The 13,114-nt window shown below is 39.5% G+C and overlaps 1 protein-coding gene across 1 annotated transcript; it reads right to left on the minus strand.

Moving 5' to 3' along the window:
• Positions 1-831: 831 nt before the first annotated feature.
• Positions 832-11,697, minus strand: LOC121437211 (T-complex protein 11 X-linked protein 2-like). The gene is made up of 7 exons (XM_041637070.1): positions 11,602-11,697; positions 10,698-10,888; positions 6,865-7,001; positions 5,397-5,611; positions 5,122-5,303; positions 3,843-4,006; positions 832-1,176 (listed from the first exon to the last, which is right to left on the minus strand). The coding sequence occupies exons 1-7, from the start codon at positions 11,695-11,697 to the stop codon at positions 944-946; spliced, it is 1,218 nt and encodes a 405-aa protein (XP_041493004.1). The 3' UTR covers positions 832-943.
• Between the last annotated feature and the right edge of the window lie 1,417 nt (positions 11,698-13,114).

Raw genomic sequence — 13,114 nt, forward strand, 5'->3', positions numbered from 1 at the left:
GAGAATTGTTAAAAATCAAAGCGCACTCTCTCTCTCTCTCTGGCTGCAGTCTGCCTGTCTGCAGAATTTTGTTGTGTTTGCTTAACTTTGGTTAAAATTTTGTTGTTACTGTTTTTCCCTCAGAGTGGGAATAACTCCTTGTCAATGGTCCCTTCATGGGAGAATGGAAGATTTTAAACAAGCCCAGTTTCTAGTGAGAACAACTGAGGTCAGGACATAAAATACTAAGTCAATGCTATTTGAATTTCCAAAGATATTAGTAATTCATTGTATGGGAGATGTTCTCTCTTAACTAATTAATGTTTAAATGTTTAATTTTCATCAATCTTGGTCTCACTTGAATATAAGCAGACAACAGCAACTTTCATCTTGCTCTCATTTCCATGATGCTTCATGATGCTTCAATCTACATCCCAAAATAGGTTGTGGTAATATTATCACTATGTTCTTTAAGTTTATAGGAAACTTCGATAGCACAATTGTTGCTTTGTATTCTCTTTCATTTTATAATTCAATAGGTTTCTGATTTCTTAATTCTAGATAATTTTTAGATTTCTTGTACCAATCAAGGAAACTTTTCAATTGAAGAAAATAATATTAATGCCATTCCCTGCTGCCTGTCCAAGCTACCATACTAATAACTGACCTTCTTAGTCATTGCAGGGAACCTGAGATCCCAGTGGTTTTTCTGATAGGAGAAAAGGGCAAGAGACATGACTTTAGTTGCAACATAAAAGACACTGAGGTTTTCTTGCAGCTCAGGAATTTATTAATGAGGGGGGTTGGGCCATTGGGTGTTTATATGGTTGGCCCCTGCAGTTGCACCCTGGCTGTTAGTGAGGAAGAGGGCTGCTTGTGATTGTTGGTCAGAGATGATGTTATTCTGGGAGTATGATGAGTCCTCTCTTCAGATTCCTCATGCCAGGATTTGGGACCAGCATTATCAGATAGGTTTTTCTTCATTTTTTTCCGCATTTGGTGGAGAGAGGATATTTTTTAGGATCTCAGCATAGTATGGACTAAATACATGCTGGTTGTAATGCATCAGATTGACAAACTTCCACCCTAGTTGTGCCAACTCTGGCTCGATGAAAAGAAGTCCTCCCGGGAAGTCTAGGAGAGATTCCCGCATTCCATGAATCAAACAGCATTTAAGAAACAAATGTATCCGTTGTTCTGTCAAAGAGAACAAAATGAAAAGTAGAAAGAAGGGGTTTCAGAATAAACTCAACATTCACTGTCTGCTCACAAAAATTTTACATGTTTTTTCACTATGGAGGTTTGAATAAGAACGGCTCCCATAGGCTCATATATTTGAATGCTTAGTCTCCAGGGAGGGGCACTGATCTAAAGGATTAGAAGGACTATGAGGTGTGGCCTTGTTGGAGCAGCAGTGTTACTGGGGATGGGCTTTGAAGTTTCAAAATCCCATGCCATGTCCAGTCTCTGCCTCTCTTTGCTTACAGATCATTATGTAGCTCTCAGCTACTTCCCCAGCACCACTCCTGCCTACCACCATGTTCCCTGCCATGGTGATAATGGACTAAACCTCTGAAACTGTAAGAAAGCCTCAATTAAATGTTTTCTTTTATATGAGTTCCCTTGGTCATGGTATTGCTGCACAGGAGTAGAACAATGACTAAAACACAAGTTGGTCCTGGAAAATGGGTCATTGCTATGTCAGGCCTAACCATGCTGCTTGTGGGTAAAATATAGACTTTGGGACTTTGCATTAAGAAAGTAGTTGAACCCATGTCATGAGAGGGAGCCCACCTCTAACACTTCCTGGAGCACCAGGATCCATAGACTGGATAGCTCAGAGACCTAGAATAGAACCAAACATGACTGGAGGAAAAAAATGTCATGGTAATGATGCCTATCAATATTCTGCTATACTCAGAGATTGGTGCCTAGCCCAATTGTCATCAGAGAGGCTTCATCCAGTAACTGATGGAAACAGATGCAAACCCACAGCCAAATATTAGGCTGAGTTCAGGGAATCCTGCAGAAGAAAGAGAGGAAGGATTGTAGGAGCCAGAAGAGTCAAGGACACCACAAGAAAACTCACAGAATCAACTAACTTGGACTCACAGGGGCTCACAGAGACTGAACCAACAGCCAGAGAGCATGCATGGAACTGACCCAGACTCTGTATGTATGTTATAGTTATGTAGCTTGGTCTTCTTGTGGGATTCCTAACAGTGGGAGCAGAGCTGTCTCTGACTCTTTTGCCTGCTTTTGTGACCCTTTCTTCACACTGGGTTGCCTTGCTCACGAGGTTGTGCTTAGTCTTACAGCAACTTTCTATGTCATGTTTTGTTATTATCCATGGGAGACCTACCCTTTCCTAAACAGACATGGGGGAGGAGTAAATGGGGGGACAGAGGGGAGAATGGGGAGGAGAGGAGAAAGGTGGAAATGCAGTCAACACATAAAAATAAAGCAGTTGAACATTTTAAGCAGGGCTTAGTGGCTCATACTGGTAAGAGTGTGGAAGATGGAGTTGTTGAGATCAATTTGGACTATGATGGCCCAGCTCAAGAGGTTTCATAGGAGAAGAAGAATAATTAGTAAGTGGGCTAGAAATGATTTTGTGATATATTGGTTTAAAAAAAAAGTGGCTTCTTTTTGTCCTTGTCCTAAAAATCTGGCTGAAGATAAAATGAAGTTTTGGATTAATGTCATTGGCAGAAGAGATTTCAAGACAGCCTAGTATTGACTCTGTTGGGTGGTTATTAATGGTCACTCTTGTGCAGGTCTATCATGAAAAGGAGCAAACTGATCAAGAAAAAATATGAGCTGTAGAGTTTGTGGAGAAAAAGAACATCATGAAGTGTAATGAAGCTAAGGTCAATACTGAGCTAAAATATTTCAAGAAAAGCCTGATGCTCAATGAAATAAAGGGAGTGGTGACCTCAGGGTAAGACCCTGCTCAGCTAAGCTTCCAACTTGTGAAAAGGAATGAAAGGAAAAATTAAGCAGTGAAGAAAATCATCAAAACCAGAAATCTGATGCAAATGTAATTGTAGGAGGGGACCTTGTTCCAGCTCCAGCAAGTTGCAGAACTTGGAAGCTTCAAGAGAAGGGTTCTGGAGTCTCCCTTCCATTTAAGGAAAGCCACTGAGGCCAAGTGTGTAGTAGGAAATCCCCTGAATGGAGGTCCAGAGAGGCTACTGTGTGAGGCAGTGAAGATGAAGCCTGGGTGATGTTGGAGATGCCAGAGTAATGGGATACCTACCAAGGAAGGCTGCAGATTGGATGTGAAACCAGCCCGAGAGAGAAGCATACTGTAGTCATCAAAACTAAAAGGAGTTGAAGTTCTGAAAAGTACATTGACATCAGATGTGGAGATGCAAACGTTGGAATTTTCCCTGCTGGGTTTTGAATTTGCTTTGGACCAGTATTTGCTCACTATACTCCCTTTCCACACTTTTGGAGAATTAATGTATATTCTGTGATATTATATGTTGGAAGTATGTGATATTTAATTTTAATTTTACAAAAGATTCAGTTAAAGGACTGTCATAAGTCCCTGAAAATTTGAACTCTGGACTTTTTAGACAGTGTTGAGACTATGATAGGCTATGGGAACCTTGAAGATGGACTGAATGAATTTTTTTTGCATTATGATATGGCTATATAAACCTGTCTGGGCCAGGGAGTGGAATGTGGTGGTTTGAATAAGATGATGCCCATGAGCACATATGTTTGAATGCTTAGTCACCAAGGAGGGAAACTTTTTGGCAGGATTAGAAGGATTTGGAGGAATGGCTTTGTAGAATGAGAGTTTAACTTCTACCTGGCATATTATTGTTATTTCTTCCCACTTGGGGGACTCTTACCAATGATGGTACGAATGCAGTTCTCCTTCTTGGCAATGTTCCGAAGTTGGCCTACAAGTGATGCCCTGTTTTCACTGCTCAGAACAGTGAGGCCAGTGTCCTTGAGTCCCTGATGGATTTCTTGGGATATCTGATCGCTGACGCTGATCATAGACTCTTCTGGCCTGGAGAATGAAAAAAATAGAGTTTTCCAGATATAAGGGCCAAACCCTAATATCCCCATCCTAAAAGTAGGCATACCCAAGAAGAATTGTGACCCTCACCATCAATAGACAACATGAATCAATGAGCACATATAAGAGTATTGTTATTATCTTTAAGGTACCGAATTATTAATGTATTACTATATGCCAAATTTTAAATGGAACAATATATATTGGGCAAGGGTTTGGTTACATCCTGAACATTAGAATATTGTTCTTAGATATTTTACATAATATTCTTTCCTACTTTACAAAAATGCAAGTAAACTAATAAAATTACATTTCTAGTTCCCCTTTCTACTCTGATATAGAATCTCTGCATGCATGGAACTGGCAATCAATATTTATGACTAAATGATCAATTTCTGGGTATAAATTACAAAAATCCACTGTCCCCTGATGAAATACATAGTGTCTCACTAATAGAAAACATAATAATGGATATTTTAACAAAGTAACCACTTTATCCTCCTTCTGGGTAGTAAATTGTTATTCTTCTCTATGTCAAACCTAAAATACCAACAATCTTTTTGGCTCTGGTTCCCAGGGGGCCTTTTATGTGAAGAATAATGGAATGCTGTATTGCCTGTCTATGGCCTAAAAGGCACTGTAAAGACATGAAGGAACTGGAAAGCTCACTTGGAAACATGCCTGCCACACAAAAATGAGAACCTGAGCTTGGTTCCACAGTACTCACACAAAAAGCCAAATGTGATGGTGTATGACTGTCATCACAGCCCTGTGGAGGCATAGACAGGTTTCTCCCTGGAACTTGCTGGCCAGCCAGCCTAACCTAATTAGTTAGCTTCAAGTTCAATGAGAGACCGTGTTTTAAAAAATAAGGTGGAAAACAAGAGAAAAATCCTTGTAGTTTACCTCTGGCCTTGACATGTGCACACACTTGCACAAACAAATGACTGTGTACATACATGTGCATACACACACACGCAAATGGAAAGATCGATAAAACATACTTGGAGCTAAATTCTTTTGTTAAAGCCTTGGACAGACAAATGACCATGTACGTACATGTGCATACACACACACATGCAAATGGAAAGATTGATAAAACATACTTGGAGCTAAAGTCTTTTGTTAGATCCGTGGTTATGCTTTTCAGTTTTTCCACAAACTCTGGTGAACTGAATAAAACACCACAACAGAAACTCCTTGCAACAAGTAAAACGGATGCAAGAATCGTCAAGTGGTGTAATTTGGACCTCATGGCCTGTAGTCGCGCCTTATCCATCAGCATAGTCTGGTTAGGCAAGAAAGAACAGACTGTTAGGAGGGCCGCAGTGGCGCTCCTGAGTAAGAGGTAACGAGATAATGCCTCGACACACATTCCTACCTCAGGGAACTCTTCATTCCCATGGTCCCTAAGAACGAGGTTTAGATATCCTTGGTATAACACTGTTGTAAGACTAGGCGGGTCTGGGTCAGTGGTTGAAAATGGAAACAAACTCATGCCAAAAGAGGAGCTCGGCGAGACAGATGTGCTTGGCAGTGGTTTGGTGACATCTGTGGCAGCTCTAGTCATCCATTTGATGGTGCAATCAAGGAGATCTATGGAAGAGAAGGGGAAGAATATGTTTAAACTGTGAAGCTTAAAGTTGGAGACTTCAAGCTAGTCCCTTGGTGAAGAAAAGAGCAATTTTAAAAGCTATAATGGAACAGGGTATTTCCTTCCAGAATAGTTCTCACCGTATAAGAAGGTGCCATGCAGGCATTTGGTTGGGAACACACCACCAACCTGTGGACCCTGTATCCCACAATACCAACATTTCAGGCAAGATCTGCAAACTAGTGCAATGCCAACATGACCAATATTGGAGTAATCAATAACTTTCTGATAGAATCAGGGACCCACTCCATAGGAGGGAGTTTATGCCTGGCTTTGTAAGCCTGGCAAAGACCCATGTCTGAAGAGTTCATAGTCCCTAGGAATGAGCCTATTGCTTCGTTTTTCTAACTAGAAACGTTGTCAAACTATCTCTAAATATTTATATACACACTCATGTGTTGTTCTCAGACTTGATCAGAGATGCTCCTTTTTGCAGCAAACAGCAATTAGTGCAATGACTTGTGACTGGGCAAAGTGCTAAGAATAAGTAACTATTGTACAGTCAGCTCTAAACAGAACATCCATTGCATCCCTTCCAAGGCTCAGGGAACACCATGGAATATAAGGCAGAGAGAGTACAAACTAGGGATGACAGAGAGGAGGGCAGTGAATTGTTATGTTCTGGACATGACATGGCTTTTGCAATCATGAACTAAAGCAGCTGAGACAGTTAAGCTATCCTGAGTCTGAACAAGACTGCGTCTGTCAAAACCCAGTCATGGGTAAGGAAGGGGCTCATGGGTCTGTGCCATCCTTCAAGAACTACCTGGAGGTGGCTTCCGAGAGAGGGAGAGTCATTGAGTGATGTACCACCAAGTGAGTTGTTCCTACTCCAGTGGATGGTTCCATACACACAGGATGATATGAATAATTTTCCAACTTGGGTGGTCATAAAACAAAAAGATAGGAAAGCAGGACAGGGGATCCTTTAAAGGGGGAATTGTGGGAATGGGAGAGCATAAGAAAGGCTGAGGTTGGGAGTGATCAGATTGTACCATGTACATGTATGACACTGTCAAAGATTAAACTTAATTTTTAAAATGAATTGTATAGGTCTTTCTGTCTTAGAAAACTTTGTTTTTCTTCACTCCTGGTCCAAGAAGTAAACTTTCTACTCAAAAGTAAAAAATCATTGTAAAAAAAGATAAAGAAAATAAAAGACTAATTTCCCCCTCTAGTTAAATTATACACATACTGGGCTGCTTGTCAAGGAGTTCCTGGAATTTAGCTCGTTCATATTGGACAGAATGTTCTTGCAAGTATGGCCGAATGTTCTTGATCGTATAGTTCATCATGTCCATTTTCATCAGGCCAAGAACATGGAAGATGCCCCTGTCACAGACAAAAACAGAATATTTAAATTTTGAACAGAAAACTAGTGTTTGGGAGTGGAGTTCAAGGAAGAAATAATAATGTCCCAGCATTTAGAAAAAGAATGGGCCTGTAAAGTACTTACTTCAATCACAGACTGCAAGTGTTGGAACATGCACTCCAAAAAACTATTTAATTGCTTGGAGTAGGGACCTAATGAGAGGTATTTATGTCATGAGGGCTGAGTGGATTGAATTATAAAAGAAGGAGAGGCTAAGAATCTAGTGTTACTCTATTTGACCAGGTAATGGTTTCCATCATATTGTAATGCATGAAGAATGTCCTCACCAGATACAGTTACTTCGTATTAGATGTTCAATCCTCCTAAGAAATAAATCTATGCATTTTAGAAATTGCTGAAACGTGAGTACTTTGCTACAGAACAACAGATAAGGAATAAAAGTAATACTGAAAATTAGGACTGTTAATCTATACAATACCTGAAAATGTAGGAAATGGGTAGAATCTGAAAGAGCTTGGAGAAACAGGCTATAAAAAGGGTTTGTTCATGTGAACAGGGTATCAAGAATGACTCAGGTGAGGGAGAATATCTGTAGTATATCAGATACTCTTGAACACTACCAAAATGTTGGTAGAAATAGATAGTAAAGGTGAATATAATGAAGCTTCAAGTGAAAATGAAGAGTCTTACTGGAAACCAGAAAGGTTTATTTCATGGGAAAGTAGAGTAAAAGTCATCCTTGATATGAACTAGCAAATACCTTGAATTAATTGTGTCCATAGTCAAAGTGTTTTAGAGAAGGCAAGTTATAAGAACAATGGCCTGAGATATTAGGGAAATTAAATTTCTCAGCACAATACTGAAGGAGTTACATGGCTACTTTAAATCATGTACAGAAATACAAGAAAGAAACAATGATTCAAAGATGAGGGTCCTAACTGACACGTGAGGAGAGCAGAATAACTTGGAAAATTAAAGCCTGGCAATGTAAATAGTAAAAAGCCATCAAGAACAAACCAAATGAAACCAAGTGGGTTGCTTCTATTGGTTAATGATTAAAGAGGTTGCTTTTGGCCAATGGCTTAACAGAATATAGCCAAGTTGGAAAAGATATATACAGAGTGTAGGTGGAGTCAAAGAGACACCATGTAGCTACTAGAGGGGAAAATACGAACTGCCAACTGGAACTTTGCCAGTAGGCCACAAGCCTCGTGATAAAATATAAAATAATGGAAACTGGTTAAATTAAGATGTAAGAGCTAGCCAATAAGAAGCTAGAACTAATAGGCCAAGCAGTGATTTAATTAATACAGTTTCTGTGTGGTTATTTCAGGGCTGAGGAGCCAGGAACAAACAAGCGGCCTCCTACTACAACCAAGTGATTCTTTCGGTAAAGTGATTAGTATGGATCAAAGGAAGTAGTGTGCTGTTTATGAAGGCAAAGGGAAATATCCCCAATGAACTTCAAAGATCTTCAAGGAAAGTAAGGACCTTTAGTGTAAGATTATAGACATACCCAAAGAATGTCACAATTGCTTCAAGAATACTTAGAGACTCTGCTCCCTGAATATCTGTATATTGTCCCTCAGCAAACAACACACCAGTGCAAAAAACGCTGAAGTGTAACTTGGATTCGACTGTAACACCAATCAAAAGTCTAGAGAAGACAATAGTAAGCCTTAGCAGCACCCTTGTGGGACTAATTTTACAAGCATAAGAATATATGAGCTTTGAAACAATAGCATCTTCTATATATATATATATATATATATATATATATATATATATATATATATATATATATGAGAGACATTCTGGGAGCCTGGGCAGAAATCTGCCATAGAGGTTGAATTGACAAAGAATACCACACATATGGCAATGTCTAGTGGAGCTGAAGTGAAGCGTCCAAGACTCCAGCACTGTATAACTTCCAGTACAGAAAGTGCAGATAAGAGACTTGAATTCATAACAATTTCTTATATAAGATGGGCCCAATAAAACTATGGAGGTTGGGCTGACCAAGACTATTCCAATATTATTTTAAAAACATTTTTTATAAAATAGATAAAGAAAAATGCACCATCCAGGGACCAAAGGCCAGGGGGTAAATTGATAGCAGAGCTAAAAACAGGCACCTTTCAACAACCAGTCTAGAGGTCTTTGCACTGTAGCTATTGGCTATGTTCAGAACAGGGCAGAGAATAAAGGGAAACCACCAAGGCACTAACAATTATCTATGCGTGGTCACAATGTGGGTGATTAATTTTCAACTCAAAAATAAGCCATCTTTTCCTCCTAGTCCTTCTAGCTGTGAAACACTGAGAGTCTTCACTTCCACTTCTGCACAGAGTTTAGGCTGGGAGAAACAGAACGACATTTGAGATGGGATGGGTGGAAATCTATAGAACTAGTACTATACTTAAATGTCTTAAGAGCATCACATTAAATTTTCATGTAATGAACGGGATCCAAATAACCATTTTAAATGGCATCAAAATAAACCAGAGATACTGTAAAAAGATAAGGAATAAAATAATTTAAGTCAGTAGTGCGCCTCAGCTTGGGACATAGAAGATGCTTTGTATACAGCATAACAGTTAAGACTGATCAAAGTGCTAAGAATAAGGGACTGGTTAGTGCCCAGACATGAATAGGACATGTATATCATGCCCTCCATGGTCCAGCAGACATCACAGAAGAGAGAGCAGAAAGATTCTAAGAGCCGAAGGATGAGGAAGAGTGCTAGGAAATGCTGCTGACTTCTGGATTTCACAAATCCATTGCAATAGTGAACACATGGCAGTAGCAGCTACCTTCACACACCCTGCATGAAATCAGACACATATGTCAGAAGAGGAATAACCAGGAAGAAGGGGCTCAGCAGGATTGGAAGAGGGATGATAAAAGAAAATATGTATGAAGCTGTCAGCAGATAATGAGAAAGAGAAGCTGGAGAGATTCCTCAGTTGTTAAGGGCACTTGTTGCTCTTGCAGAAGGCTGGATTAATTCCTAGTAGTCACAAACACCCATAATCTAGTTCCAGAGAATCCAACACCCTCTTCTGGCCATGGCAAGTACTACATGGTGCACATACATACATTTTGACAGGCTAAATGCTTATGCACATAAAATAAAATAAATAATTTGATAAAAATGAAAAAGTAAAAGTAGAAAATAAAAAAGTGAAAAAATATTAATCAGGTCTTTCACACAGGAGGACAACAATTAAGAACAGAGGTCTATCATAAATAATATCTGGTTCAAAGCTTTCTTTCATGGTACGTAAGACAGATTTCAGGAGCAGCATGTCCTATGGTTTGAAAATAGCTTGCTGATCCAAAACCAGTAAACTTTAAACCCAACTGTGAGCTACTGAGAGGGTGGAAAACTTAATCCAACTACAGAGTTTATGGATGAAGCCTTTAGACTGTTACCAGGATTACACAAGAATGGCAGGCTAGAACTCATGGGATTGAAAACTGGACACACCCACACAGGCTCTTTCTTTCATCATGGGGTGCTCTGCACCACCTTGAGACTCCATCAGCAAGAATGCTTTCACTGGACACAGCCCCTCAAACTTAAACTTCTAAGAGGAGAGCCAAAATATTTTTTCTCTTTATTGTTAACCCATGCTGTGATAGCATGTTATTAACAACAGAAAACAGATAAAACAACATGAGTCGATTCTTGCCTCAGCAACTCTACTGGATCTTTTATGCTCTCTAGATTCTGTACTGCTTCATCCCGAACCGGTGCACAGAGGAGGGCCATCAAGTTGAGAATATAGTTCGAGAGATGAGGGACATTCAGAGCCCCTTGCTCTGTTTCTTGCTTTAGGAGATTGATATCCAATGCCTTTTCAATCTCATTCCGTAGACGGTTCTGCCGTGGTAATAGCAGTGACACCAAAATCTGCCACAAAAGAAAATCAAAAGAGCCATCCATATTCTGCTTAGACTCCTAAACTTACAACCAGGCTAAAAGCATGTCAGACTTTGTCTTCTCAGGGTCAAATTTCGCAGACAGTTATTTGTGTCTGTGGGGGGGGGGGACGATTATAATTCTAGGCTTCACATATACCATTTATAGCAGTAGTGATTATTCTTAAAGCAGAATGACATAAAAACATAAATAAAAATAAGAGTAGGGCAACAAGTAAGTACAGGTTTCAACAACATATGCACCTCCAGAAAATGATAACCCATTCTGAGCAGAAGTTAAGAGCATTTTTAGATTGTTTTGCTCCAAAGAGCAAGAGTGAAATGAGCAAGGTAATCTTAAAAATTCACTTGAAATAACTTTTTGACTCAAAATGTAAATTCCTTGTGGACAAGAGCTTGCATTATTTTCTGTGCTTCTGGAACACTCAAAACTTAGTGGAAGTTGAGTGAAAATATGTTTTATTGACTGATACATTATGTTATTAAAGTAATAAATACCCTAACTCTCAAGCTATGTCTTATACAAATAAAATTGGAGTTAACTCATCTCATATTCGTTCATAAAGTAAGCTACTTAGGATATTAATAATATTAATAATCCAAGGTCTAAGGTCTGGAAACTTTGCATCAACAGAGGGAGGGATGGCTACTTACCTGTCTGATGTTGCTTATAAGTTCAAGAGCACAAGAAAAGTCAGGGGGAGTCATTGACAGCTGATCTTTCAAGTGGTCCCAAAACGCATTGTACATAGTCTCCACAAAGTTGCTTTCCAGGCTACTGAGAAAGTTAAATGTGCAAAATAATCTTTACCTCAAAACTTGATACAGGATCACAATCCCTCAAAGAACATTTGAAATCATGAAAAACCATTCAAACAGATAGGCCAGAGAGGAGCTATGTTTAGAAATCACAGGTTATCACAGAACGATACCAGAGTGCAAGTCAGTCTCTGTCTCCCCACACATACCTCACTCCTTCCTTCTTTCCCTCTCTCTCTCCTTTCCCCTCCTTTTAGAATCTCCTTGTGTATCTCTGTCTCTATCTGCCCCTCTCAACAATACTCTCTCCCCTTCTCTGTCTTCTTTCTCTCCTGTCTTCTCTCTCTCTCTCTCTCTCTCTCTCTCTCTCTCTCTCTCTCTCTCACACACACACACACACACACACACACACCAAAAAAACCCTGCTCTTCTTCTCTCCTTTCTCCCTGTCTAGCTCTTCCTTCAGAAGAACCATAAAATAAAATTTGATTCAGGCTTAATCTTCAGTGTCTCTGGAATCCATCCTAGCCAAACATCATCTCACATCTCTCCATTTCCAATGGTCTATAAAGTGAGCATCTTCCCCCAGAATGTGACACATCCTGGGTTTTCCCCAAGATTCAACTCCACTCATCATGTCTTGTTCGTCTAATGTCTTTCAAGAGCTCCATAACAGACTCCAGATATATAATCTCAGTGACTCAGCATGCTGCTACTCTTTCAGCTCTCCCTAACACTGAGTCCTCCTTCCTTCTTCCAACACCTTACATCGAAGCAACAGTAATCTGTTTAGAGTGAGCAGTAATTATTTTCTACCTCTCTATGCGTTAAGATGTCTAAAGGAATATCTTTAGAGTACTTTTCACAAAAGATCAGCTAAAATGTACCTATTCATCCTCTTGAGAGTCAACTCAAATTTTATGATTTCAAGACAGTCTTCCATAACAGTCACCCAGGCAGCTGCATATTAACAAAGAACTCCATTCATTAGCTAAGACAGATCCATCCTCTACATACTAGCTCTTGGGTTATCTGTTCTATAAGAGTTTCTCAACGGCAAAGGAATCTTACTTACCTGTGTGTCCTCAGCATTCAGCACTCTACTTTCCACCTAGTAACTACTCAATAAATGCTTGGTAAATGAATGAATGGCGATGGTGTTTCCATTAATTACTGGAATGTAAATCCAGAAAATAAAGAGAACTCAAATTCTAGGGACTATGAACTGAATGAAGAAAATTCTAGGCTACATGTGTTTTGGTAAAAACTCCATTCATGGAAGGTATACTTAGCATGTTTCACTATTAGCAACAAACAGAATAAATCCAAGATACATGAGAATCCCAAGAACCAGGATAGAGCATGGTGCTTTAGTAACAGAATCCCTAAAGTGGCAAAATAACAGAGG

Source organism: Microtus oregoni, unplaced genomic scaffold (assembly GCF_018167655.1).
Source record: "Microtus oregoni isolate MIOR12 unplaced genomic scaffold, Mior012 000050F_ref0000143, whole genome shotgun sequence".
Classification (NCBI taxonomy): domain Eukaryota; kingdom Metazoa; phylum Chordata; class Mammalia; order Rodentia; family Cricetidae; genus Microtus; species Microtus oregoni.

Excerpts from the sequence above, each read along its gene's own strand:
- LOC121437211 (XM_041637070.1), bottom strand. The coding sequence starts at position 11,697 with ATGTACAATGCGTTTTGGGACCACTTGAAAGATCAGCTGTCAATGACT. Across the intron at positions 7,002-10,697 it reads GATCCAGTAGAGTTGCTGAG|GGGCATCTTCCATGTTCTTG; the intron begins GCAAGAATCGAC and ends TGTCTGTGACAG. Across the intron at positions 1,177-3,842 it reads CTGCATTCGTACCATCATTG|AACAACGGATACATTTGTTT; the intron begins GTAAGAGTCCCC and ends TCTCTTTGACAG.